The 26,953-nt window shown below is 43.7% G+C and overlaps 1 protein-coding gene across 1 annotated transcript in view; it reads left to right on the plus strand.

The window, feature by feature from the left end:
• Positions 1 to 447: 447 nt before the first annotated feature.
• The window catches only part of LOC110536657 (chondroitin sulfate proteoglycan 4-like), an 84,486-nt gene continuing 57,980 nt past the window's right edge, over positions 448 to 26,953 (plus strand). The window contains exons 1-3 of the mRNA XM_036936515.1: positions 448 to 669; positions 15,596 to 15,759; positions 26,178 to 26,953. The exon at positions 26,178 to 26,953 is cut by the window's right edge and continues 2,271 nt beyond it. Of these exons, the coding sequence (XP_036792410.1) occupies positions 579 to 669; positions 15,596 to 15,759; positions 26,178 to 26,953 (1,031 nt within the window). The 5' untranslated portion in view covers positions 448 to 578. The remainder of the gene's footprint in view (positions 670 to 15,595; positions 15,760 to 26,177) is intronic.

Consider the following 26,953-nt stretch of genomic DNA (forward strand, 5'->3'; position numbering starts at 1 on the left):
CCTGTAAATTGTTCTGGATAAGAGCATCTGCTACAGAGGAATAGAATAGGTTGAGATGAGTAAAGCCCTAACGTTGGGATGTCCCTCCGCTTAACCCCATACCCTTACCCTAATAACCATAACTCATACCTAATATTTTATCGTACCTTGACCATTTCAACTTCAATGGGGTAGAGACTTGCCAAGGATACCAGATAGGATGGAACAATCTTTCATGGGCTAGCTAATCTAAAATATATATATTTTTATTTATTTTCAAAGTAGCCCTGTGTTCACTGCTAAGACATCTTGCAGGGTGGTATAAGGAGGGTGCACTCACACACAAGGCGGAGCCACATGATGCTCGGAGCGACTGCTGGCGGAGCCACATAATGCCCGGAGTGACTGCGGGCAGAGCTATATAACGCTCAGAGTGACTGCGGTCGCTCTCTCTCTCTCACACACACACAAGTGGAGAGAGTAGGTTAACTTCTGAATGATTGAATGAAGTGGTCGATTAATACGTGACCAAAATCTCAAGACCAACCAATCTGTAAATATGTAAACGGCCCGGACTACACCTTGAAGAATATTATTGAATGGAAAACATGGAATTCCCTATAAGAAACAGCAAGAAACGGTGTTTTTACGCGCTGTTGTGGTCACTTGTTAGCCAACTAACACTGGGAGGTAAGATATCTCTGAAAGTTGGGACTTCTCGCGGGCGAGATTGTTCGCTATTTATTCTGTAGCCTGTTGTATGTGTGTGTGTTTTTTTGTGTGTCTATGCTTTCGATACTGTAAATTCATTCATTTGGGTTTTGGCAAACGTTATTATGCACACCAGTTTCTCACCCGTGTATCGGGGAAATCACTGGCTTCGCTGCTTAGCCTATACAATGTTAGTACAAGCTAATTTCCTGCATAATCTACACAATACAATATGACCCATAGACGTATTTATTTAGAAGAACAAAAAATAAGCAAAAATGTCCCTAGTCATCAAGCTAGGTAAAAAATATATATATATATATATTTGTATTTATTTAACTTGACAAATTATTTAAAAAAATGTTTAAGTGATTGATAAGACTCAACTAGAACAAAGGTAATTCAATAATCAATATTGTGTTCCACCTTTAACCAATAACCTAACAAATCTAACAACAAAAATCTGACTTCTGATTGTCTTTATTAAGACATCCTCTGTATCAAATGTCAGCCAGACCCCCCCCAGCCAGACCCCCCCAGCCAGACCCCCCCAGCCAGACCCCCCCCCCCAGCCAGACCCCCCCGCCCCCCTCCCAGCCTGCCCGGAGCCACCTGCAAGCCCGATTCCCACCAGTCTAGTCAATACCTTAACTCTCTCCCCAAAATATTTTTACCCACTATTTATTTATTTATTACAGTTTAAATAATACTAATAATAATAAACATACAAACTACACATACATGAACACACAGAAACAGTACATCCTCCATTTAATTCATCTCATAGGCCTAATAGTAGAGCTCTTTTTACTTACACACAATATAGCTGGATCACCTTGTCCTGCCCCTAGGGGTCCACGGCTCTGCAGCGCCCCAACCCAACCCAACACACCCCACTCAGATTTAGGATCTTAGTGAAACATTCCTTTTTGGTTTCAGGTGTGTTAGGCCAGGGCCAGAGTGACAACCCACTGGCTGGGGGGGTGGGGGGGGGGGGGGGGGGGGGGGGGTGGTGTCTGGCTGGGGGGTCTGGGGTAGGGGGGGGTCTGACTCCTTTTGTCATACAGTATTCCATATAAGGCTTCCAGACCTTATGAACGTTGCACAGTAAACCCTTCATCTGGTAATAAATCAAATCCAGTGATACATAACTTGACATTTCTGCTATCCATTGTGACATTGTGGGAGGATAACCAACCTTCCAATGAATGGAAATGCATTTCTTCGATACTTGGTTACACAGTTTCTTCGTTTCGATGACAGTCTCCAAGCATCGACATTTACAGTACAAGCAAACACAACAAACAAAAACAGGAAGAAAGGAGAATCTGTTGAATTCATGTTGAGATTAAAGAACACACGAATTCAGCCAGTCTTCACAAAAAAAACTGTAGTAGATGTCAATATGTCCCTTTGTGCTTTAGACCTCCAAGCAGAGGAATGACATTTCTGAGGGCATGATATTCTGTTTCACTGGCATATAGAACGTTCTATGTGTCACGTTCTGACCTTTATTTCCTTTGTTTTGTCGTTATTTAGTATGGTCAGGGTGTGAGTTGGGGGTGGGTAGTCTATGTTTGTTTTTCTATGATTTGGGTTATTTCTATGTTTCGGCCTGGTATGGTTCTCAATCAGAGGCAGGTGTCATTAGTTGTCTCTGATTGAGAATCATACTTAGGTAGCCTGGGTTTCACTGTTTGTTTGTGGGTGATTGTCTATGTTGATTGCTTGTGTTCAGCACAGTTCTCATTAGCTTCACGGTCGTTATTTCGTTTATTGTTTTTGTACAGTGTGTTTCAGTGTTCAGTGTTTTCTTTATTAAATTTCATCATGAACACATACCACGCCGCATTTTGGTCCTCCGATCCTTCTCGCCTCTCCTCTTCAGATGAAGAGGAGAACGGCCGTGACACTATGGATGGTCTCAAACTGCAGTCATTTATGTCTGAGATTATATGAACATGACTGGGCATTCAAACATATCAGTATCCAGTGGCGATTTTAGCATGTAAATCTTGGTGGGGCCAGCAAAGCAACTACACAACACAACACTAAACAATACATTAATTTCACTATAACGGTGACAAACAGTGCCCACAAACTGTTAGGGACTACATAAACGCTGTCCTAACAGCAGAGTCCCAACAGCAGAGTCCCAACAGCAGAGTCCCAACAGCAGAGTCCCAACAGCAGAGTCCCATCACTGCTACACCTGGTTTTCAGCAGAGCCTTGTCTGGTAGCAAAACAGTTCATTCAGCCTCATTTCCTGCCTTTAAAAAACACATAGCTGATATTTTATCTTTATTTAACTAGGCAAGTCAGTTAAGAACATATTCTTATTTTCAATGACGGCCTACGAGGGAACTGTGGGTTAATTGCCATGTTCAGAACGACAGATGATGATTTTTTTTTACCTTGTCAGCTTGGGGATATTCTCTTGCAACCTTTTGGTTACAAGTCCAATGCTCTAACCACTAGGCTACCTACTGCCCCAGCTGGCTAACTTGCTTAAACAAATGTCGTTTCTACTGACAATTGAGATGTAGAGAGACGACGGACGTAGTCAATAGCTATTTGTTCATTTCACTTTTGAAATGTACAGCGACAGAATTCAGAACATGGGCCGTTATTAGTGTTCTCCCTGTACAACAAGTCAGAACTGTAGGATAAATAAAGGGGGCATAACAGTCAATGAAAGCTCTTACAATATTCAATGACTACATTTCTCTAAAACAGGCTATAGGCTACATGTGCACCACCAAGTTAGAACAGTAGGTGAAATTATGAGGTGAAAGTAGACCAAGTCGTTAGGGTGAGGCACATTGAACCCTGTTTGGGTCTTTGCGTGTCAAAAAAAGATACACGTCATATGACACAACTCTATTATAGAACGTTGTGTGTGCTGAATTTGCACGTGCAAGCGAAGTGCCACCACTACTATCAGTAGCACTGTCAAAGGCTGTACAACAAAAAGTTGGCAAAACAAGCGCACACCAGGCCACGAACAATGTGTTTACAATACCGCGTTGGTGAAAATAGACCAAATTATTAGGTTGAGGCACATGGGCTACTAACAGCTTACTACACAACACACATTTAGTATTACCTTCTTAGCTACAGTATACATATATCCCTGGCATATTACATAATTTAGGCAGCAGCATACAATACATTTTTGGACTCACCTTGTGAAGGTGGCGCGGCGGTCATTTGTGAGAAAATGTTGTCATCAAACTTTGTCATCAAAGTCTGGAATTCTCTGGATTTATGGTGGGAACTCTGGGGGGGGGGGGGGGGGGGGACGACACACATCCACTCCATTGAATAGCAGGCTAAAGTTAGTGATTGCTTTGCAATGCTTGCAGTTAGCCACTGATTCCTTCCAACCGACTCATTGTTGAATTTGCGATTTCCAACTTGTTGTGTAATGTTTATGTCCAGTGGACGATGAACACCGATACATTTTATCTGTAATTTCTCTTCATTATTTCTCTTCATATGACAAGGAATAAAAAGCATCTGCCAGTAGATTGTTGACTTGATTCATGATGATGACTGCTAGCTTGCTAGCTAAGGCTTTGAATGTAAGACGTTGACACGATCAGTCCAATCAACGCTACTGTACATATAATGCGATTTGACGTCATTTTATCTGTGGCCAATGACCTTGAGCCTTCATGGAAGGGCACTTGTAATATAACGCTATGGCAAGACCCAAAGGGCTGACATTTTGGATGTCTTCCCTTACTAAGGACTTAAACTTGTTGATGAAGTACTGTCCCCATGAGTGACAGAACACTGAGCCAATCACGGCGCTGGCTCGCCCCACCACCACAGAGAGCACTAAGCTAGGCTGAAACACTGGCATTTTGGAGCTGCTTTACTCAAGAAAACAAAAAACAGACCAAGTGTGCATTCAGCTTTATTTACTGAATTATATTATCTTTTTTATTTTTTATTTTACATTGTTTGCAAAATGATATGTGACACGTATTAATACCAAAATAACATGCAAAACAGGCAACCTCTCCAAAAAATATTTATATATATATCTATATTTCTATATTTTTTTGTTGCTAAAAATGTGAGGCTCAAAACAGGTGGGGCTCTGCCCGTCATTCGGACTGGTCGCCACTGTCTGTATCCGTTCATCATTATCAATAGCTTCTACCAAGTCTTCCTCACATTTGTGTTTTACATGTTTTGTGTCATCAGGAAAAGTCTCCATCAACCCTTGATACAGTTTAGAAATCAACTTTGGAGGTTTGTCAGACTCCCTTAAAATAGTTTTAATCTTTGAAGCATCTGGCTTGTCCAGTGTTTGCTGCACAGAGAGAATAAAGTGTTGTATCTGCAAATATTCACCTCCTCATCCGTCATAGTGTTGTTTTACTGACTGGGCACCATGACAGTGAAGTCTGTAGAGCTGTTGTTTTTTTTTTACTGTGTCAGTGTTAAAAGTAGGGAATTAGATAGGGAAACGGACAAATCAATAACATTACATTGTTATACTGACTTATAAAGAATGCCTACTTTCGGCAAGCTCTCTCGCTAACGGCACATGAACTGGCAAAAGCTAGCTAATTAATTTACTTCTGTTCAAATGGGACAAAAAAGCTACATAACATTTCCATACAACGAGCTGTTAGATAGTAATACTAGCCACCTCGTATCATTTTCTGACAGATAACTAGAGGCTAGAGCTGAACTGACTGTGGTAGCTAATAGCTAGTCTAGCTTATTAATTCACCTCAGTCGAGAGGGGATGGAACATTAGCTAATGTTACATGTCAGTTACACTACTAGCTCAGCACTTGGGAATAAACGCTAGTTTAGAATTGGTTTCTGTTATGTTAAACAGCAGATACCTTGCCAGCTTCATCAGTCAACTAAAGAGTGGCCAGTTTCTGCTGTGCTTGCTTTTATAACTCAGAGAATGAGCATAACACATATACAACTGACAGCAGCTGCCTCTGTTCAACTCTCCCTGCTGGTCCAGCTATCCTTTCAGAAGCTTTGCCTTCACACAGCCTGTCCACCCCACTCTGTGGTGTCCTCGCGGCCTTAAATCCAGCCGTCTGAAACCTCCAAATAGCGAACCCGACCACTCGAAGGCGCCCGCATGGTCCTAAAGCACGCCGTTGACATTTTTGGTATAACAATGCAATGATAGATCTGGGGGGATTGGGTCAAAATGCAATTTCAGAATGTGGGAGGTCCCCAGTGAAAGTTGTGCCCCTGGTTTTGATATTGATATGTTAGTCATTGATAGTCAGTCACTAAATTAGCCCATGTCACCTAACATTTGGTACATGACTCTAGTGGCCAGCTATCTAAAGGTAGTAATCATGGTCGAATTTACCAGCCGGGGGTACACATGAATTTTGTGAGTCAGTCACACTCAGATGTCATATTTAAAACTGAAAACATTTCTCTTCACCCTATGGCGATGCACATGTGGGTATGCGTGTGGGTATGCGTGTGGGTATGTGTGTGGATATGTGTGTGGGTATGCGTGTGGGTATGTGTGTGGATATGTGTGTGGGTATGTGTGTGGATATGTGTGTGGATATGTGTGTGGGTATGCGTGTGGGTATGTGTGTGGGTATGCGTGTGGGTATGCGTGTGGGTATGCGTGTGGGTATGCGTGTGGGTATGCATGTGGATATGTGTGTGGGTATGCATGTGGATATGTGTGTGGGTATGCATGTGGATATGTGTGTGGGTATGCGTGTCGATATGTGTGTGGGTATGCGTGTGGGTATGCGTGTGGATATGTGTGTGGGTATGCGTGTGGGTATGCGTGTAGATATGTGTGTGGGTATGCGTGTGGATATGTGTGTGGGTATGCGTGAGGGTGTGCTACCCTTAGGGACACACACCCTGGTCCAATTGGAATTGAGGACCTATGATTACACACTCCCTGGTCCAATTGGAATTGAGGACCCGAAAAGTAATTAGTGACATCATTCATTTCACATGATTACCCATACCCTAATATTCTACTATGTAAAATGTATTAAAGCTAACATTTACTATGCTATGTGTAATCAATTTAGTAAATGGAATGGAAATCATCTATATAATGATGTCTTTATTTACATATGGGTTCTGGGGTATAATTGTGATGAATGAATACATTATCACGAGTCAAAAATCATTAGCATCATTTAAGTACATAAATGGGCTTTGTAGAAAAACAAAAATTACAGGGGTTTATTTTTTTTTTTTTAGATCTATCTGCCTTTTGCACAGTCTAGCTCATCGTGTTCAGAACGGCTCGTTCCAGCTAGATCATATCCCCTTGTCAAGGGTTAGTGGACAAAACAAACAAAAATGGAAAAACAACCCCCGGAAATGAACATAATGATCGTCTTTAAATGGACACCTGTCTCCAAGGAGTCAAGTGTTTGTTTGTAGATCAGAGAGTCATGGGCCAGTTTCCCAGACATAGAGTGATGCTAATGCTAATATAGGTACCATTGACTTGCATTGGATTTGTACCACAAGTGCTAAAAGGTTAGCGTTTGAAACAGTGGACAGGTAAAGCCAAATCAAAGCATGGAATGCCTTGCCTCCCATCATACCTTGTTTATTGGATAAGGAAACCAAAATGTAATTTTGTAGTTTGGGTGAACTATCTCTATACTCCTGGACAAACAATCCCATTATTACGATAGTCATTAGATCAGGTAAAAATGGGCCTCCCGAGTGCCACAGTGGTCTAAGGTACTGCATCGCAGTGCTAGCTGTGCCACTAGAGATTCTGGGTTTGAGTCCAGGTTCTGTAGCAGCCGGCCGCGACCGGGAGACCCATGGGGCTGCGCACAATTGGCTCAGCGTCGTCCAAATTTCGGGAGGGTTTGGCCCGGCAGGGATGTCCTTGTCCCATCATGCACTAGCGACTCCTGTGGCGGACCGTGCTCAGTGCACGCTGACACCATCGCCAGGTGTAACAGTGTTTCCTCCGACACATTGGTGCGGCTGGCTTCCGGGTTAAGCCGGCATTGTGTCAAGAAGCAGTGCGGCTTGATTGGGTTGTGTTTCGGAGGACGCACGGCCCTCGACCTTTGCCTCTCGCGAGTCCGTACAGGAGTTTCAGCAAAGAGACAAGAGTGTAAACTACCAATTGGATACCACGAAATTGGGGAGATAAAAAGGGGTAAAAATAAATAAAAGATCAGGTACTGAACATGAATAGGAACTATGGAACAAACACAGGCTCTTTAGGTCTAATATTACCTCTAAAAACCCTTGTATTCAAGGGTGCTGGGCTGCTGGCTTCTGTTTCTGATGAGATACACTTTGACATCCCGCTTAGCTTTTAGATAAAAACATGGTTTTCAGGTTCAAGAATTTGTGAAGAAGAAATAACTAGTCGTGTCAACTCTTGGGTAATCTCGACCCCAGGCTATTGTCTGGTCCAACAGATGATCTCTTTGGGCATTTGTAGGCTACATGCGGGCATTTCTGTTCTTCAGAACCAACCACAGATCTCTTTCATTGAAAAAGTTGTCATTCTCTACTCTCAGTAAAGACGTAGCCTGAAACGCAGAGCCACGCCATTCGGGTCAGTCGTGATCCCATGACGAGACTCTATAGGTTTAAGAGGAGCTGTGAATGATGGAAGTTAAAGAGTACTTCAGAGCTACACAGATACACGCAACACATGGCTTTTCAAATACAGTACATGGTGCCGGAGTACACACAGTCCTTTGAGAGTAAAGGGAAAGGGGGAACAGTCAGTTGTACAACTGAATGCCTTCAACTGAATGCCTTCAACTGAAATGTGTCTTCCGCATTTAACCCCTCTGAATCAGAGAGGTGCGGGGGGCCTGCCTTAAATCGACATCCACGTCTTCGGCGCCACAGGGAACAGTGGGTTAATAGCCTTGTTCGGGGGGACAGAACGACAGATTTTTACCTCGTCAGCTCGGGGGAATCGATCCAGCAACCTTTTCGGGTTACTGGCCCAACGCTCTAACCATAAAAATAAGTTTTGCTCTTGGTTTTAACCCATTAGTGGGCAGTATAGTTGTGTAAACAAAGGTATTTGATTCTTGTAATGTTTCTAAACACTCCCAGGTTAGATTGAAGTGGCCCACTTTCTTGTTACAAGCTACAGTATGGAAATGTGACTTTGCTTTGGAAAAAACATTTTTTTTTGCTAAATCCCATACCCATATAAAGTAATGGATGACAACAGTCTGTGCAATGTTAAAACGCTGACTGAGTGCACATCCTCAACCCTATAAATAGAAGGCAAACAAGTCATCTAAACTCTCTTGAGTTCGGTTTCCAGCAACGCTGCCCTTGTGTCGTAGGTTACCAATCAAATGACTGCGAATAACAGGAATAAGGTTTATAAATGTGTTGTCTGAGGCAGAATCCGACTTGTGGTGGGAGGGATAATGTCATAGGTCTAGCTGGTCTGGAGGAAGCCATGTGTTTGTCCTTTTACTGTTGTTGTTGTTGTTGTTGTTGTTGTTGTTGTTGTTGTTATTATATCAGGGGTGTCAAACGCATTTAGCCCCAGCCAGGTCGAAAGACAACATTCAGTCTTCACTAGGTCCAGAGACAACATTCAGTCTACACTAGGTCCAGAGACAACATTCAGTCTTCGCTAGATCCAGAGAAAACATTCAGTCTTCGCTAGGTCCAAAGACAACATTCAGTCTTCACTAGATCCAGAGACAACATTCAGTCTTCACTAGGTCCAGAGACAACATTCAGTCTTCACTAGGTCCAAAGACAACATTCAGTCTTCACTAGGTACAGAGACAACATTCAGTCTTCGCTAGATCCAGAGAAAACATTCAGTCTTCACTAGGTCCAGAGACAACATTCAGTCTACACTAGGTCCAGAGAAAACATTCAGTCTTCACTAGGTCCAGAGACAACATTCAGTCTTCACTAGGTCCAAAGACAACATTCAGTCTTCACTAGGTACAGAGACAACATTCAGTCTTCGCTAGGTCCAAAGACAACATTCAGTCTTCACTAGGTACAGAGACAACATTCAGTCTTCGCTAGATCCAGAGGCCACATTTGTCTTGAATATGTCCGGAAGGACATACTGCAAATTGAGTATACTGTATCGCCATGCTGTTAACATTTAGCTACAAAATACTGTATGTTTGATCCCGTGCATTAGTAGAGAAGAATAGAAAAGCCACAAATCCAGCCTGCAATAATAACTATATACTCTACCCACCCCTTGAGAAATGACTCAGAAATTATTGACCCGGTTTTATTAATGATTTAATGGTTTAACTTTTGACCATTTATCTAACTAACAATCCCATGAAGAGGCTGTCCAAGGTCACAGCCTAATTATACATGGCCTGCTAGTCTAATAGGCTAATTGCTGTGTTTAATAGGACATTGTGCTACAACAGTAGTTTTGTAACGAACGAATCAATCATTTGGACGGCGGCGAGTTTGACTAAGTACACAAGCTGTGAGTTGACACATTTAGGATCACTGAAAGTGCACGGACAACAAGTTGCCTCATCGAGATTGGATAATCTATCGGGTCAAACAAGTTCCATTGAATAACACATTCATAAATGGCAATAAAAATACATCATGAGGAATAAGGTTTTTGCCGTGTCTGTCCTACTGTATATCAAGAAGATATAAGAAAGCTCTGGATATATTCAATTATTTTTGGACACACTTTTAACACCTTATTTTTGGGGGGGGGGCACAAAGCTACCTCCATGCTACCATTCATTTAAATGTGTTACCATCAGACGAGTCCCGTGACACTTGTGGGGGGTTGTAGAGCAAAACGGAGAACACCATCGTGTTCGTGAGAGTCTCCCCTTTCTAAACCATTCGGATGCCACAGATGTTTTTGCGAGAAGACCGGTTTTCAGGATGTCTCCTGGTCTGACGAACAGCGTTGTAGCTCTACCACTTTCTACTGCAGATGTGGAAGGGCGACACAGGCAAATGATTGAGAGGCATTCAATAAAATAAAAATCTCTAATTTAAACTGACAGATTTTTATGGGGATTTAAAAAATATATATATTTCTTAGATTGAAGCACTGGTGCAACAATAGACTCTAGGGGGTTTAAAGGGCTACATAAAACCCTTGTGTTATTACTATTATAAAGTGTAAAGGTGTCTGGGTGTAAAGGTGTCTGGGTGTAAAGGTGTCTGGGTGTAAAGGTGTCTGGGTGTAAAGGTGTCTGGGTGTAAAGGTGTCTGGGTGTAAAGGTGACTGAGTGTGAAGGTGCCTGAGTGTAAAGGTGTCTGGGTGTAAAGGTGTCTGGGTGTAAAGGTGACTGAGTGTGAAGGTGACTGGGTGTAAAGGTGACTGAGTGTGAAGGTGACTGGGTGTAAAGGTGACTGGGTGTAAAGGTGACTGGGTGTAAAGGTGACTGAGTGTAAAGGTGTCTGGGTGTAAAGGTGACTGGGTGTAAAGGTGTCTGGGTGTAAAGGTGACTGGGTGTAAAGGTGTCTGGGTGTAAAGGTGACTGGGTGTAAAGGTGTCTGGGTGTAAAGGTGACTGAGTGTGAAGGTGACTGGGTGTAAAGGTGACTGGGTGTAAAGGTGTCTGGGTGTAAAGGTGACTGGGTGTAAAGGTGTCTGGGTGTAAAGGTGACTGGGTGTAAAGGTGTCTGGGTGTAAAGGTGACTGAGTGTGAAGGTGACTGGGTGTAAAGGTGACTGGGTGTAAAGGTGACTGGGTGTAAAGGTGACTGAGTGTAAAGGTGACTGGGTTGAGTAAAGAGAAAACAATACCTTAAAAAAGTACATAAATATAAAATTCTCGGTTAAATGTAAAAACGTTGAGGTTTGTCTTAAATTATTTTATGCTATCTGGCAATAGTGCATAGGCCTAAACCTTATGTCCTAACTGTACGTGCACCAAATGTCCTACATGCCAATCGCCAAAAACTTATAGGAATGGGCAGATAAATTTAATGTCAATCCACAGAGGCAAAAAGGTCAATGTCAGGGTTTTATTCAATAAGAGTAAAGCTGCGAAATGGAGAGTTGAAAATAAAGGGAAGGGAGGGCCAGAACAGTAGGGGGAACTGGGGGAGGAGGGGTGAAGAGAGGGAACTGGGTAAAGAAAGGACTGAGAGTGTGAGAAAAGTCATGTCATGACAAGACGTGTCATCTTGACGAACGACTTGGTGTGAACGGTGCTCTTGGGGAATATTAGCTACTGCAGAGCTACTCCAAATCGTGCCGCCTCATGCCAACTCCTGCTTCATGCCAATGCCAGAGGATTTGGCAAGACAGCCTTAACAGATCTGAAACTCTGGTTCTGTCACAATACTGTAACTATCTGGTTCTGTCACAATACTGTAACTATCTGGTTCTGTCACAATACTGTAACTATCCGGTTCCGGTTCTGTCACAACACTGTAACTATCTGGTTCTGTCACAATACTGTAACTATCAGGTTCTGTCACAATACTGTAACTATCCGGTTCTGTCACAATACTGTAACTATCAGGTTCTGTCACAATACTGTAACTATCAGGTTCTGTCACAATACTGTAACTATCTGGTTCTGTCACAATACTGTAACTATCCGGTTCCGGTTCTGTCACAACACTGCAACTATCTGGTTCTGTCACAATACTGTAACTATCTGGTTCTGTCACAAAACTGTAACTATCAGGTTCAGGTTCTGTCACAATACTGTAACTATCTGGTTCTGTCACAATACTGTAACTATCAGGTTCTGTCACAATACTGTAACTATCTGGTTCTGTCACAATACTGTAACTATCAGGTTCTGTCACAATACTGTAACTATCTGGTTCTGTCACAATACTGTAACTATCTGGTTCTGTCACAATACTGTAACTATCAGGTTCAGGTTCTGTCACAATACTGTAACTATCTGGTTCTGTCACAATACTGTAACTATCAGGTTCTGTCACAATACTGTAACTATCTGGTTCTGTCACAATACTGTAACTATCAGGTTCTGTCACAATACTGTAACTATCTGGTTCTGTCACAGTACTGTAACTATCAGGTTCTGTCACAATACTGTAACTATCTGGTTCTGTCACAATACTGTAACTATCAGGTTCTGTCACAATACTGTAACTATCTGGTTCTGTCACAATACTGTAACTATCTGGTTCTGTCACAATACTGTAACTATCAGGTTCAGGTTCTGTCACAATACTGTAACTATCTGGTTCTGTCACAATACTGTAACTATCAGGTTCTGTCACAATACTGTAACTATCTGGTTCTGTCACAATACTGTAACTATCAGGTTCTGTCACAATACTGTAACTATCTGGTTCTGTCACAATACTGTAACTATCTGGTTCTGTCACAATACTGTAACTATCAGGTTCAGGTTCTGTCACAATACTGTAACTATCTGGTTCTGTCACAATACTGTAACTATCAGGTTCTGTCACAATACTGTAACTATCTGGTTCTGTCACAATACTGTAACTATCAGGTTCTGTCACAATACTGTAACTACCTGGTTCTGTCACAGTACTGTAACTATCAGGTTCTGTCACAATACTGTAACTATCAGGTTCTGTCACAATACTGTAACTATCAGGTTCTGTCACAATACTGTAACTATCTGGTTCTGTCACAATACTGTAACTATCTGGTTCTGTCACAATACTGTAACTATCTGGTTATGTCACAATACTGTAACTATCTGGTTCTGTCACAATACTGTAACTATCTGGTTCTGTCACAATACTGTAACTATCAGGTTCTGTCACAATACTGTAACTATCAGGTTCTGGTTCTGTCACAATACTGTAACTATCAGGTTCTGTCACAATACTGTAACTATCAGGTTCTGGTTCTGTCACAATACTGTAACTATCTGGTTCTGTCACAATACTGTAACTATCAGGTTCTGTCACAATACTGTAACTATCAGGTTCTGTCACAATACTGTAACTATCAGGTTCTGTCACAATACTGTAACTATCAGGTTCTGTCACAATACTGTAACTATCTGGTTCTGTCACAATACTGTAACTATCAGGTTCTGTCACAATACTGTAACTATCAGGTTCTGTCACAATACTGTAACTATCAGGTTCTGTCACAATACTGTAACTATCAGGTTCTGGTTCTGTCACAATACTGTAACTATCAGGTTCTGTCACAATACTGTAACTATCAGGTTCTGTCACAATACTGTAACTATCAGGTTCTGTCACAATACTGTAACTATCAGGTTCTGTCACAATACTGTAACTATCAGGTTCTGGTTCTGTTACAATACTGTAACTATCTGGTTCTGTCACAATACTGTAACTATCAGGTTCTGTCACAATACTGTAACTATCAGGTTCTGTCACAATACTGTAACTATCAGGTTCTGTCACAATACTGTAACTATCTGGTTCTGTGACAATACTGTAACTATCTGGTTCTGTGACAATACTGTAACTATCTGGTTCTGTGACAATACTGTAACTATCTGGTTCTGTCACAACACTGTAACTATCTGGTTCTGTCACAATACTGTAACTATCTGGTTCTGTGACAATACTGTAACTATCTGGTTCTGTCACAATACTGTAACTATCAGGTTCTGGTTCTGTCACAATACTGTAACTATCTGGTTCTGTGACAATACTGTAACTATCTGGTTCTGTGACAATACTGTAACTATCTGGTTCTGTCACAACACTGTAACTATCTGGTTCTGTCACAACACTGTAACTATCTGGTTCTGTCACAATACTGTAACTATCTGGTTCTGTGACAATACTGTAACTATCTGGTTCTGTGACAATACTGTAACTATCAGGTTCTGTCACAATACTGTGTGAGTATTGTTGTTGTTCATGTTAGCAGTTACAACACAGATGCATTTCTTTCGTTGGATTTTATTAGGATCCCCACCAGCTGTAGCTGAAACAGCAGCAACTCTTCCTGAGGTCCACACAAGACATGAAAAATGACACAGTACAGAATTATTATTTTATTTTTTACCTTTATTTAACTAGGCAAGTCAGTTAAGAACAAATTCTTATTTACAATGACGGCCTAGGAACAGTGGGTTGACTGCCTTGTTCAGCGGGCAAAACAACAGATTTTTACCTTGTCAGCTCAGGGATTCGATCTTGCAACCTTTCGGTTACTAGTCCAATGCTCTAACCACTAGGCTACCTGCTGGTTACTAGTCCAACACTCTAACCACTAGGCTACCTGCTGGTTACTAGTCCAATGCTCTAACCACTAGGCTACCCTGCCTACAGAACAGCAATAGACAAGAACAGCTCAAGGACAGGACTACACACATGTACTTGTATATCAGATCCTGACTGTTTAATGACTGTGTAATGATAGAAACGATATCATGAGGCATACTAAAAAGAACCTGACTACTGTAATGATAGTAATGATATCCCGAGGCATACTAAAAATGAGTTTTTCTAAATGTCACATATTTCCTGCTGTTTGTGAAGAACACAGTCTCCTGCTTGTCTCATTCTTCTTTTTCTTCTTCCTTCCTATTCCAGCTCTACATCAAACATAGATGTACTGTATTATTGTCCCATTCGATCTGAGAATGAGGATGCTGTACAGTAGTCCCATTCGATCTGAGAATGAGGATGCTGTACTGTAGTCCCATTCGATCTGAGAATGAGGATGCTGTACTGTAGTCCCATTCGATCTGAGAATGAGGATGCTGTACTGTAGTCCCATTTGATCTGAGAATGAGGATGCAATCAAAGCTCAAGACACTGCCTTTTCAAATGTTCAGTGCGATGTTCACTCAGTCATATGTGACATATTTCCCTCTCTCTCTCTCTTTCTCTCTCTCTCTGTCTCTCTCTCTGTCTCTCTCTCTGTGTCTCTCTCTGTGTGTCTCTCTCTCTCTCTCTCTCTCTCTCTCTCTCTCTCTCTCTCTCTCTCTCTCTCTCTCCAGCCTCGTTCTATGGTGATGGCTATGTGCAGCTCAAGGCAGTGGAGTCGTCGAACCGTAACTCCCTGCGTGTTCGTTTCCGTACCTCCAGCCCCCGCGGCCTGCTCTTCCTCGCTGCCGGCCATACAGACTACCTTCTACTGGAGCTGAACTCTGGTCGCCTGCAGGTCGGTACATTTATAGCCTAGACACCACATACACACACAAACACACGGACACACACACACTCACAACTGGAATAATGGTGTTTGACCATCTACAATGGTATTTCACAGTAAACAAATTAACATCAGACTTTTCAGCACACTTATAGGGAGCGGTACTCACTTACACAAATGCAAATAAAGAAATGCATAATTAGAAGCTGTTTTATTTTATCGCTGCAACTCCCCAACGTGCTCAGGAGAGGCCAAGGTTGAGTCATGTGTCCTCCGAAACATGACCCGCCAGCCACACCAATGAGTCGGAGGAAACACCATTCAACTGACGACCAAAGTCAGCTTGCAGGCACCTGACCCACCACAAGGAGTCTCTAGAGCACAATGAGCCAAGTAAAGTCCACGGACAAACCCTCCCATAACCCGGACGACACTGGTGTAATTGTGCACCAGTATGGGACTCCAGGTCACGGCCAGTTGTGACACAGCCTGGGAACGAACCACAGGCTGTAGTGACACCGCAACACTGTGATGCAGTGCCTTAGACCGCTGTGCCACTCGGGAGGCCTTGTGAGATTTGTATGGTGTTAGACTTCAGTGCAGCTTTTGACATTATCGATCATAATCTGCTGTTAGAAAAAAATGTGTGTTACGGCTTTACACCCGCTGCTATATTGTGGATGAAGAGTTACCTGTCTAACAGAACACAGAGGGTGTTCTTTAATGGAAGCCTCTCCAACATAATCCAGGTAGAATCAGGAATTCCCCAGGGCAGCTGTCTAGGCCCCTTACTTTAAAAAAAACTTTACTAATGACCTGCCACTGGCACTGAATAAAGCCTGTGTGTCTATACATGCTGATGACTCAACACGATACACGTCAGCTACCACAGCGAGGGAAACCACTGCAACACTTAACAAATAGCTGCAGTTCGTTTTAGAATGAGTGGCAAGAAATAAGTTAGTTGCAGTATTTAAAAGCAATGTATTTGGGACAAATAATTAAATAAACTCTAAGCCTCAACTAAATCGAGTAATAAATAACGTGGAAATCGAGCAAGTTAAGGAGGCTAAATTGCTTGTTGTAACTCTGGATTGTAAACTGCCCATGGTCAAAACATATTGATGCAACGGCAGCCAAGATTGGGGAGAAGTCTGTCCATAATAGAGCGCTGCTCTGCTTTCTTGACATCGTCATCAACAAAACAGGTCCTACAGGCCCTAGTTCTGTCACATCTGAACTACTGCAAATTACCGTTGGCCCAGAACAGGGCAGCACGGCTGGCCCAGTACACAGAGCGCTAACATCAATAACATGCATGTCAATCTCTCCTGGCTGAAAGTAGAGGAGAGATTGACTGCATCACAACTTGTCTTTGTGAGAGGTATTGACATGCTGAAAGCACTGAGCTGTCTGTTTAAACTACTAGCACACAGCTCAGACATCCATGCATACCCTATAAGAGGTCTGTTTAAACTACTAGCACACAGCTCAGACACCCATGCAGACCCCACAAGACATGCCACCAGAGGTCTGTTTAAACTACTAGCACACAGCTCAGACATCCATGCATACCCTATAAGAGGTCTGTTTAAACTACTAGCACACAGCTCAAACATCCATGCATACCCCATAAAACATGCCACCAGAGGTCTCTTCACAGTCCCCAAGTCCAGAACAGACTATGGGAGGTGCACAGTACTACATAGAGCCATGACTACATGGAACTCTATTCCACAGTACTACATAGAGCCATGACTACATGGAACTCTATTCCACAGTACTACATAGAGCCATGACTACATGGAACTCTATTCCACAGTACTACATAGAGACATGACTACACCAGGTGACTGATACAAGCAGTAGAATCAGACACAAATTCTAGCACACACGTACATAATATTGTTATATTGCTGCACTATTGATTTTGTATTTACCTTTACTTTCAGTGCAGCAAACTCTCTCCAGAAGTTCAGTGAGGATCTCTGAATGATCCAATGTTGACCTAAATGACTAATGATGATAAATACAATCCACCTGTGTGTAATCAAGTCTCCGTATAAATGCACCTGCACTGTGATAGTCTCAGAGGTCCGTTAAAAGCGCAGAGAGCATCATGAAGAACAGGGAACACACCAGGCAGGTCCGAGATACTGTTGTGAAGAAGTTTAAAGCCGAATTTTGATAAAAAAAGATTTCCCAAGCTTTAAACATCCCAAGGAGCACTGTGCAAGCAATAATATTGAAATGGAAGGAGTATCAGACCACTGCAAATCTACCAAGACCTGGCCGTCCCTCTAAACTTTCAGTTCATACAAGGAGAAGACTGATCAGAGATGCAGCCAAGAGGCCCATGATCACTCTGGATGAACTGCAGAGATCTACAGCTGAGGTGGGAGACTCTGTCCATAGGACAACAATCAGTCGTATATTGCACAAATCTGGCCTTTATGGAAGAGTGGCAAGAAGAAAGCCATTTCCTAAAGATATCCATAAAAAGTGTTGTTTAAAGTTTGCCACAAGCCACCTGGGAGACACACCAAACATGTGGAAGAAGGTGCTCTGGTCAGATGAAACCAAAATTGAACTTTTTGGCAACAATGCAAAACGTTATGTTTGGCGTAAAAGCAACACAGCTGAACACACCATCCCCACTGTCAAACATGGTGGTGGCAGCATCATGGTTTGGGCCTGCTTTTCTTCAGCAGGGACAGGGAAGATGGTTAAAATTGATGGGAAGATGGATGGAGCCAAATACAGGACCATTCTGGAAGAAAACCTGATGGAGTCTGCAAAAGACCTGAGACTGGGACGGAGATTTGTCTTCCAACAAGACAATGATCCAAAACATAAAGCAAAATCTACAATGGAATGGTTCAAAAATAAACATATCCAGGTGTTAGAATGGCCAAGTCAAAGTCCAGACCTGAATCCAATCGAGAATCTGTGGAAAGAACTGAAAACTGCTGTTCACAAATGCTCTCCATCCAACCTCACTGAGCTCGAGCTGTTTTGCAAGGAGGAATGGGAAAAAATGTCAGTCTCTCGATGTGCAAAACTGATAGACATACCCCAAGCGACTTACAGCTGTAATCGCAGCAAAAGGTGGCACTACAAAGTATTAACTTAAGGGGGCTGAATAATTTTGCACGCCCAATTTTTCAGTTTTTGATTTGTTAAAAAAGTTTGAAATATCCAATAAATGTCGTTCCACTTCATGATTGTGTCCCACTTGTTGTTGATTCTTCACAAAAAAATACAGTTTTATATCTTTATGTTTGAAGCCTGAAATGTGGCAAAAGGTCGCAAAGTTCAAGGGGGCCGAATACTTTCGCAAGGCACTGTAGCTGCTGCCTTGGCAGGAACTAATGGGGATCCATAATAAACCCCAGGGAGAGTAGCTGCTGCCTTGGCAGGAACTAATGGGGATCCATAATAAACCCCAGGGAGAGTAGCTGCTGCCTTGGCAGGAACTAATGGGGATCCATAATAAACCCCAGGGAGAGTAGCTGCTGCCTTGGCAGGAACTAATGGGGATCCATAATAAACCCCAGGGAGAGTAGCTACTGCCTTGGCAGGAACTAATGGGGATCCATAACAAACACCAGGGAGAGTAGCTGCTGCCTTGGCAGGAACTAATGGGGATCCATAATAAACCCCAGGGAGAGTAGCTGCTGCCTTGGCAGGAACTCATGGGGATCCATAATAAACCCCAGGGAGAGCAGCTGCTGCCTTGGCAGGAACTAATGGAGATCCATAATAAACCTCAGGGAGAGTAACTGCTGCCTTGGCAGGAACTAATGGGGATCCATAATAAACCCCAGGGAGAGTAACTGCTGCCTTGGCAGGAACTAATGGGGATCCATAATAAACCCCAGGGAGTGTAACTGCTGCCTTGGCAGGAACTAATGGGGATCCATAATAAACCCCAGGGAGAGTAACTGCTGCCTTGGCATGAACTAATGGGGATCCATAATAAACCCCAGGGAGAGTAACTGCTGCCTTGGCAGGAACTAATGGGGATCCATAATAAACCCCAGGGAGAGTAACTGCTACCTTGGCAGGAACTAATTGGGATCCATAATAAACCCCAGGAAGAGTAACTGCTGCCTTGGCAGGAACTAATGGGGATCCATAATAAACACCAGGGAGAGTAACTGCTGCCTTGGCAGGAACTAATGGGGATCCATAATAAACCCCAGGGAGAGTAGCTGCTACCTTGGCAGGAACTAATGGGGATCCATAATAAACCCCAGGGAGAGTAACTGCTGCCTTGGCAGGAACTAATGGGGATCCATAATAAACCCCAGGGAGAGTAGCTGCTGCCTTGGCAGGAACTAATGGGGATCCATAATAAACCCCAGGGAGAGTAACTGCTGCCTTGGCAGGAACTAATGGGGATCCATTATAAACCCCAGGGAGAGTAACTGCTGCCTTGGCAGGAACTAATGGGAATCCGTTATAAAAATGGAAACGTAAAACTCACACATGCACGCGGGGTTGGGAAGGTTACTTTCTAAATGTAATCCGTTTCAGTTACTACTTAAACTCAACAAGAAAAGAAGCGTCCCTTTTTCAGGACCCTGTCTTTCAAAGATATTTTGTAAAAATCAAATTGTAAAGGGTTTAAACACTGTTTCCCATGCTTGTTCAATGAACCAAAAACAATTCATGAACATGCACCTGTGGAACGGTCGTTAAGACTAAAACAGCTTACAGACGGTAGGCAATTAAGGTCACAGTTGTGAAAACGTAGGACACTAAAGAGGCCTTTCTACTGACTCTGAAAAACACCAAAAGAAAGATACCAAGGGTCCCTGCTCATCTGCGTGAACGTGCCTTAGGCATGCTGCAAGGAGGCATGAAGACTGCAGATGTGGCCAGGGCAATACATTGCAATGTCCGTACTGTGAGACACCTAAGACAGCGCTACAGGGAGACAGGATGGACAGCTGCTCATCCTCGCAGTGGCAGACCACGTGTAACAACACCTGCACAGGATCTGTACATCCGAACATCACACCTGCGGGACAGGTACCAGATGGCAACAACAACTGCCAAAGTTATACCAGGGACGCACAATCCCTCAATCAGTGCTCAGACTGTCCGCAATAGGCTGAGAGAGGCTGGACTGAGGGCTTGTAGGCCTATTGTAAGGCAAGTCCTCACCAGATATCACCAGCAACAATGTCGCACAAACCCACCGTTGCAGGATCTGACAGGACTGGCAAAACGTGCTCTTCACTGACGAGTCGTGGTTTTGTCTCACCAGGGTGATGGTCGGATTTGTGTCCATCGCCGAAGGAATGAGTGTTACACCGAGGTCTGTACTCTGGAGCGGGATAGATTTGGAGGTGGAGGGTCCGTCATGGTCTGGGGCGGTGTGTCACAGCATCATCGGACTGAGCTTGTTGTCATTGCAGGCAATCTCAATGCTGTGCGTTACAGGGGAGACATCCTCCTCCCTCATGTGGTACCCTTCCTGCAGGCTCATCCTGACATGACCCTCCAGCATGACAATGCCACCAGCCATACTGCTCGTTCTGTGTGTGATTTCCTGCAAGTCAGGAATGTCTGTGTTCTGCCATAGCCAGCAAAGAGTCTGGATCTCAAACCCATTGAGCACGTCTGGGACCTGTTGGATCGGAGGGTGAGGTCTAGGGCCATTCCCCCCAGAAATGTCAAGGAACTTGCAGGTGCCTTGGTGGAAGAGTGGGGTAACATCTCACAGCAAGAACTGGCAAATCTGGTGCAGTCCATAAGGAGGATATGCACTGCAGTACTTAATGCAGCTGGTGGCCACACCAGATACTGACTGTTACTTTGATTTTGAACCCTTTGTTCAGGGACACATTAATCCATTTCTGTTTGTCACATGTCTATGGAACTTGTTCAGTTTATGTCTCAGTTGTTGAATCTTGTTATGTTCATACAAATATTTACACGTGTTAAGTTTTCTGAAAATAAACGCAGTTGAAAGTGAGAGGACGGTTCTTTTTTTTGCTGAGTTTAGTTAGCTGTCCAGAATTGTTATCGAAAACGTAATGATTACTTTCGGTTACGTTGATCCGTTGGTCTGACATCATAGTGGTCTTTGACATCATAATGGTCTCTGACATCATAGTGGTCTGTGACATCATAATGGTCTCTGACATCATAGTGGTCTCTGACTTGTGGTCAGACTCACTCAGTGTTCAATGCTGAATTGAATGTCATTGAGAAAGCACGAAGATGTCACAATGTGTTTTTTTTCTTTTCGAAAAACATCCTTTCTTAATTTAAAAGTAATCCAAGAAGTAATCAGGTACTTTTTTCTAAAGAATCTGTAATCTGACTACCATATTACAGTTACAGTGTAATATGGTATTACAGTATTACAGTGATTACAGTTATAGTGTTTGTGTAATCAGATGACATGTTACAACACACACCCGTCACACACGACCTCTATGGCTATGTCTCTATCCCAGCTCCCAGCTGACCGTCAGTCATTCAACACAACAACTCAATCAGGCAGAGTTAAGTCTCCTCCCAGACGGTGCTTTTCACAGTGGGTTGAGGCCCTCAAACAACAACTACAAATACAGTCAAGGAGGTTGTGTGACAATTTATTTATTTATTGTATTTTTATTTAACCTTTATTTAACTAGGCAAGTCAGTTAAGAACAAATTATTTTCATGTCAGAGCAAAACCAAACCATGAGGTTGAAGGAATTGTTCGTAGAGGCAGAGATCTGCGGGAAGGGTACCAAAAAGTGTCTGCTGCATTGAAGGTCCCCAAGAAGACAGTGACCTCCATCATTCTTAAATGGAAGAAGTTAGAAACCACCAACACTCTTCCTAGAGCTGGCCTCCCGGGGGAGAAGGGCCTTGGTCTGGGAGGTGATAAATAACCCAATGATCACTCTGACAGAGCTCTCCATCTCCGAACCTTCCAGAAGGACAACCATCTCTGCAGCACTCCACCAATCAGGCCTTTATGCCAGATGGAAGTCACTCCCCAGTAAAAGGCCGCTTGGAGTTTGCCAAAAGGCACCTAAAGGACACTCAGACCATGAGAAACAAGATTATCTGGTCTGATGAAACCAAGATTGAACTCTTTGGCCTGAATGCCAAGTGTCACGTCTTGAGGAAACCTGGCACCATCCCTACGGTGAAGAATGGTGGTGGCAGCATCATGCTGTGGGGATGTTTTTCAGCGGCAGGGACTGGGAGAATAGTCAAGATCGTGGGAAAGATGAACGGAGTAAAGTACAGAGAGATCCTTGATGAAAACTTGCTCCAGAGTGCTCAGGACCTCAGACTGGGGCGAAGGTTCACCTTCCAACAGGACAACGACCCTAAGCACACAGCCAAGATAACGCAGGAGTGGCTTTGGGACAAGTCTCTGAATGTCCTTGAGTGGCCCAGCCAGAGCCCGGACTTGAACACGATCAAACATCTCTGGAGAGACATGAAAATAGCTGTGCAGCGACGCTCCCCATCCAACCTGACAGAGCTTGAGAGGATCTGCAGAGAAGAATGTGAGAAACTCCCCAAATACAGGTGTGCCAAGCTTGTAGCGTCTTACCCAAGAAGACTCGAGGCTGTAATCGCTGCCAAAGGTGCTTCAACAAAGTACTGAGTAAAGGGTCTGAATAGTTATGTAAATGTGATATTTCAGTTTTACATTTTTTATACATTTGTCATTATGGGGTATTGTGATGTCATTATGGGGTATTGTGATGTCATTATGGGGTATTGTGTGTAGATTGATGATGTTTTTTTTTTTAGAATAAGGCTGTAACGTAACAAAATGTGGAAAAAGTCCAGGGGTCTGAAAACATTCTGAATGCACTGTATCTAGGCCAGTAGAGAGCGTGAGCTGTGTTCTGCTGAGTCGAAAGAAGGAAATGCATCTGTCGCTTGAAGACATGGGTCCAGCTTCTCACAAACCTTTCATATCAGAAGAAATCAGCATAAGCGGAGGACAGAGAGGTATATAGAGGCTTTTTGGGACACAGTCAGACGCGTTAAAATGAAAGAAGCGTTGGTTTCCGTAATGTCTTGAGATGCGTTTTTAGTTTTATCTGCACTCTGCAACACACCGTCACTGTCACCGTCACCGTCACTGTCACCGTCACTGTCACCGTCACTGTCTCCATCACTGTCACTGTCACCGTCACTGTCACCGTCACTGTCTCCATCACTGTCACCGTCACTGTCACCGTCACTGTCACCGTCACTGTCTCCATCACTGTCACCGTCACTGTCACCGTCACTGTCTCCATCACTGTCACCGTCACTGTCACTGTCACTGTCACCGTCACTGTCACCGTCACTGTCTCCATCACTGTCACCGTCACTGTCACCGTCACTGTCTCCATCACTGTCACCGTCACTGTCACTGTCACTGTCACCGTCACTGTCACCGTCACTGTCTCCATCACTGTCACCGTCACTGTCACCATCACTGTCACCGTCACCGTCACTGTCACCGTCACTGTCTCCATCACTGTCACCGTCACCGTCACCGTCACTGTCACCATCACTGTCACCGTCACTGTCACCGTCACCGTCACTGTCACTGTCACCGTCACTGTCACTGTCACCGTCACTGTCACCGTCACCATCATTGTCACCATCACTGTCACCGTCACTGTCACCATCACTGTTACCGACACTGTCACTGTCACTGTCACCGTCACCGTCACTGTCACCATCACTGTCACCGTCACTGTCACCATCACTATCACCATCACTGTCACTGTCACCATCACTGTCACTGTCACCGTCACCGTCACTGTCACCATCACCCATCCCTGCAACTAAAGAATCTCTCCCTGGGTTATACTTTTCATTCTGTGTTGGGGACTGGAGAGTGGAGTGTGAAGTGTGAAGTGTGGAGTGTGAAGTGTGGAGTGTGAAGTGTGAAGTGTGGTGTGTGAAGTGTGAAGGGTGAAGGGTGAAATGTGGAGTCTGAAGTGTGAAATGTGGAGTGTGAAGTGTGAAATGTGGAGTGTGAAGTGTGAAGTGTGGAGTGTGGTGTGTGGAGTGTGAAATGTGGAGTGTGAAATGTTGAGTGTGAAGTGTGAAATGTGGAGTGTGAAGTGTGGAGTGTGAAGTGTGGTGTGTGGAGTGTGAAATGTGGAGTGTGAAGTGTGAAATGTGGAGTGTGAAATGTGAAGTGTGAAATGTGGAGTGTGAAATGTGGAGTGTGAAATGTGGAGTGTGCTGATGCTGTGTGTGTTTCTGTTGTGCGTGCCGTGAAGTGCAAGAACACTGCTCATTCGTGCCCCTTCTTAAGCCAACTTACGTCATCGAATTCACCAACATTTTTTTGACTTTTTTGTCCTCGGGCTTGGGGTCTCTTTCTGAATGAATCAGAGTTTAGAGATTAGCATTGCTGTTGTGTTGTCTTGTCTTGAAACCCTGCTTGTATAGTTGGGACTCAGCAGCAAGCGTTGACAAGCCATGTCCTCCCGATGTAGAGCTCCACAGAGACAGGTACTGCATCCCAAATTCGACCCTATGCACTATATGGGTCCTGGTCAACGGTGGTGCACTAAATAGGGAATAGGGTGTCATTTGGCACACAGCCGTGGATAGTAGTAGCATAGCTGAAGGCAGACAGATAATAGGATCTTCCTGCTGGGAGACTTAAACAAAGCTCTCTGTTTTAACTATAGGTTACATCATGGCTTGGAAATGTCTTCATAATAACATGTAGGTGTCAGTGTGTTCCTTATATCTTAGTGAACACGAGGGTTTGAAAATAAACAAAAACAAAAATGTAAAGGCTGAGAATTAGAACTGAAATGAAATGGGATATTTTTTTGCTCACTAATATGTAAATATCACCAAATAGTTAGGTAATGTAGTTATGCAATGTAAGTGACAGTGACAAAAAAAAAATGGTATCTGGCTCTGTGGAGTTATTCAGTCCTGTTCTGGCTCTGTGGAGTTATTCAGTCCTGTTCTGGCTCTGTGGAGTTATTCAGTCCTGTTCTGGCTCTGTGGAGTTATTCAGTCTTGTTCTGGCTCTGTGGAGTTATTCAGTCTTGTTCTGGCTCTGTGGAGTTATTCAGTCTTGTTCTGGCTCTGTGGAGTTATTCAGTCTTGTTCTGGCTCTGTGGAGTTATTCAGTCCTGTTCTGGCTCTGTGGAGTTATTCAGTCTTGTTCTGGCTCTGTGGAGTTATTCAGTCTTGTTCTGGCTCTGTGGAGTTATTCATTCTTCTTCTAAGGGCATCTCTATCTCGAGGGTAGGCAACAAATGTGATTGGTTAGGTTTAGGCAATAAATATGGGTGATTTTGTTTAAGCAAGTAATTCCAATAGGTTCTGATTAAGTTTAGCAGTTGGGTTTTTACAGTAGATGTGATTGGTTAAGTTTAAAACTCCAGTTTAATAATTTTAATCAAGAATCTTATTCCTCTCTTCCTCAGGTGAAGCTGGACTTGGGATCCGGTGAGTGTTTGCTACGGTCTGAAAGTAGCACCCAGCTAAACGACCTGGCCTGGCACACTGCTGAGCTCCTCCACGACCGCCACAATGTCACCCTGACCGTGGACCAGCACTCCCACACCAGCCTCAGGATGCCAGGGCATGGGTCTCAGAAACAGGAGCTGAGCATCCAGGAAGGGCTGTACATTGGCGGCTCTGGAGGCCTGGACAAGCTCTACCTCCCCAGTGACCTGACTGGTTTCCGGGGGTGTATGGACGAGGTTGTCTTCAACGAGCACGATATGTTATCGTCGTTGAGACCTTACGCAGGATTCAAGAGCATCTATGAGGTTTCCTTGGGCTGTAGTCCCCAGTTCTTCGCTAACGAGGAGGACCCTGTTAGTTTCTTTAGTTCTAGAGCGTATGTCTCACTGCCACCCTGGAATATCTCCCACGTCCAGCAGGAGGCTCTGTTTGAGTGTGTGGTTCACACCTCAGCTAAAGAGGGGATCATCCTGTATAACTCGGCCAGACAGGGGGGCTTTGTGGCAGTTGAGATCCAAGAGGGGTTGCCTGTAGCCCTTGTGGGTGAAGGAGGCACCAAAACAGAACTTCGCTCCCTTACCTTCGTCAATGACAGGAACTGGCATTCAATCAAACTGTTCTTCAGCCCCAAGACCCTCCAGCTGACAGTGGACAAGGAGACGGTAAAGACTAGCATCAGCTCTCGCTCCAAGGGACTACAGCTGAGGGGTTCTGTCTTTGTTGGGGGCATTGA

This window comes from Oncorhynchus mykiss, chromosome 11, assembly GCF_013265735.2.
Source record: "Oncorhynchus mykiss isolate Arlee chromosome 11, USDA_OmykA_1.1, whole genome shotgun sequence".
NCBI lineage: Eukaryota > Metazoa > Chordata > Actinopteri > Salmoniformes > Salmonidae > Oncorhynchus > Oncorhynchus mykiss.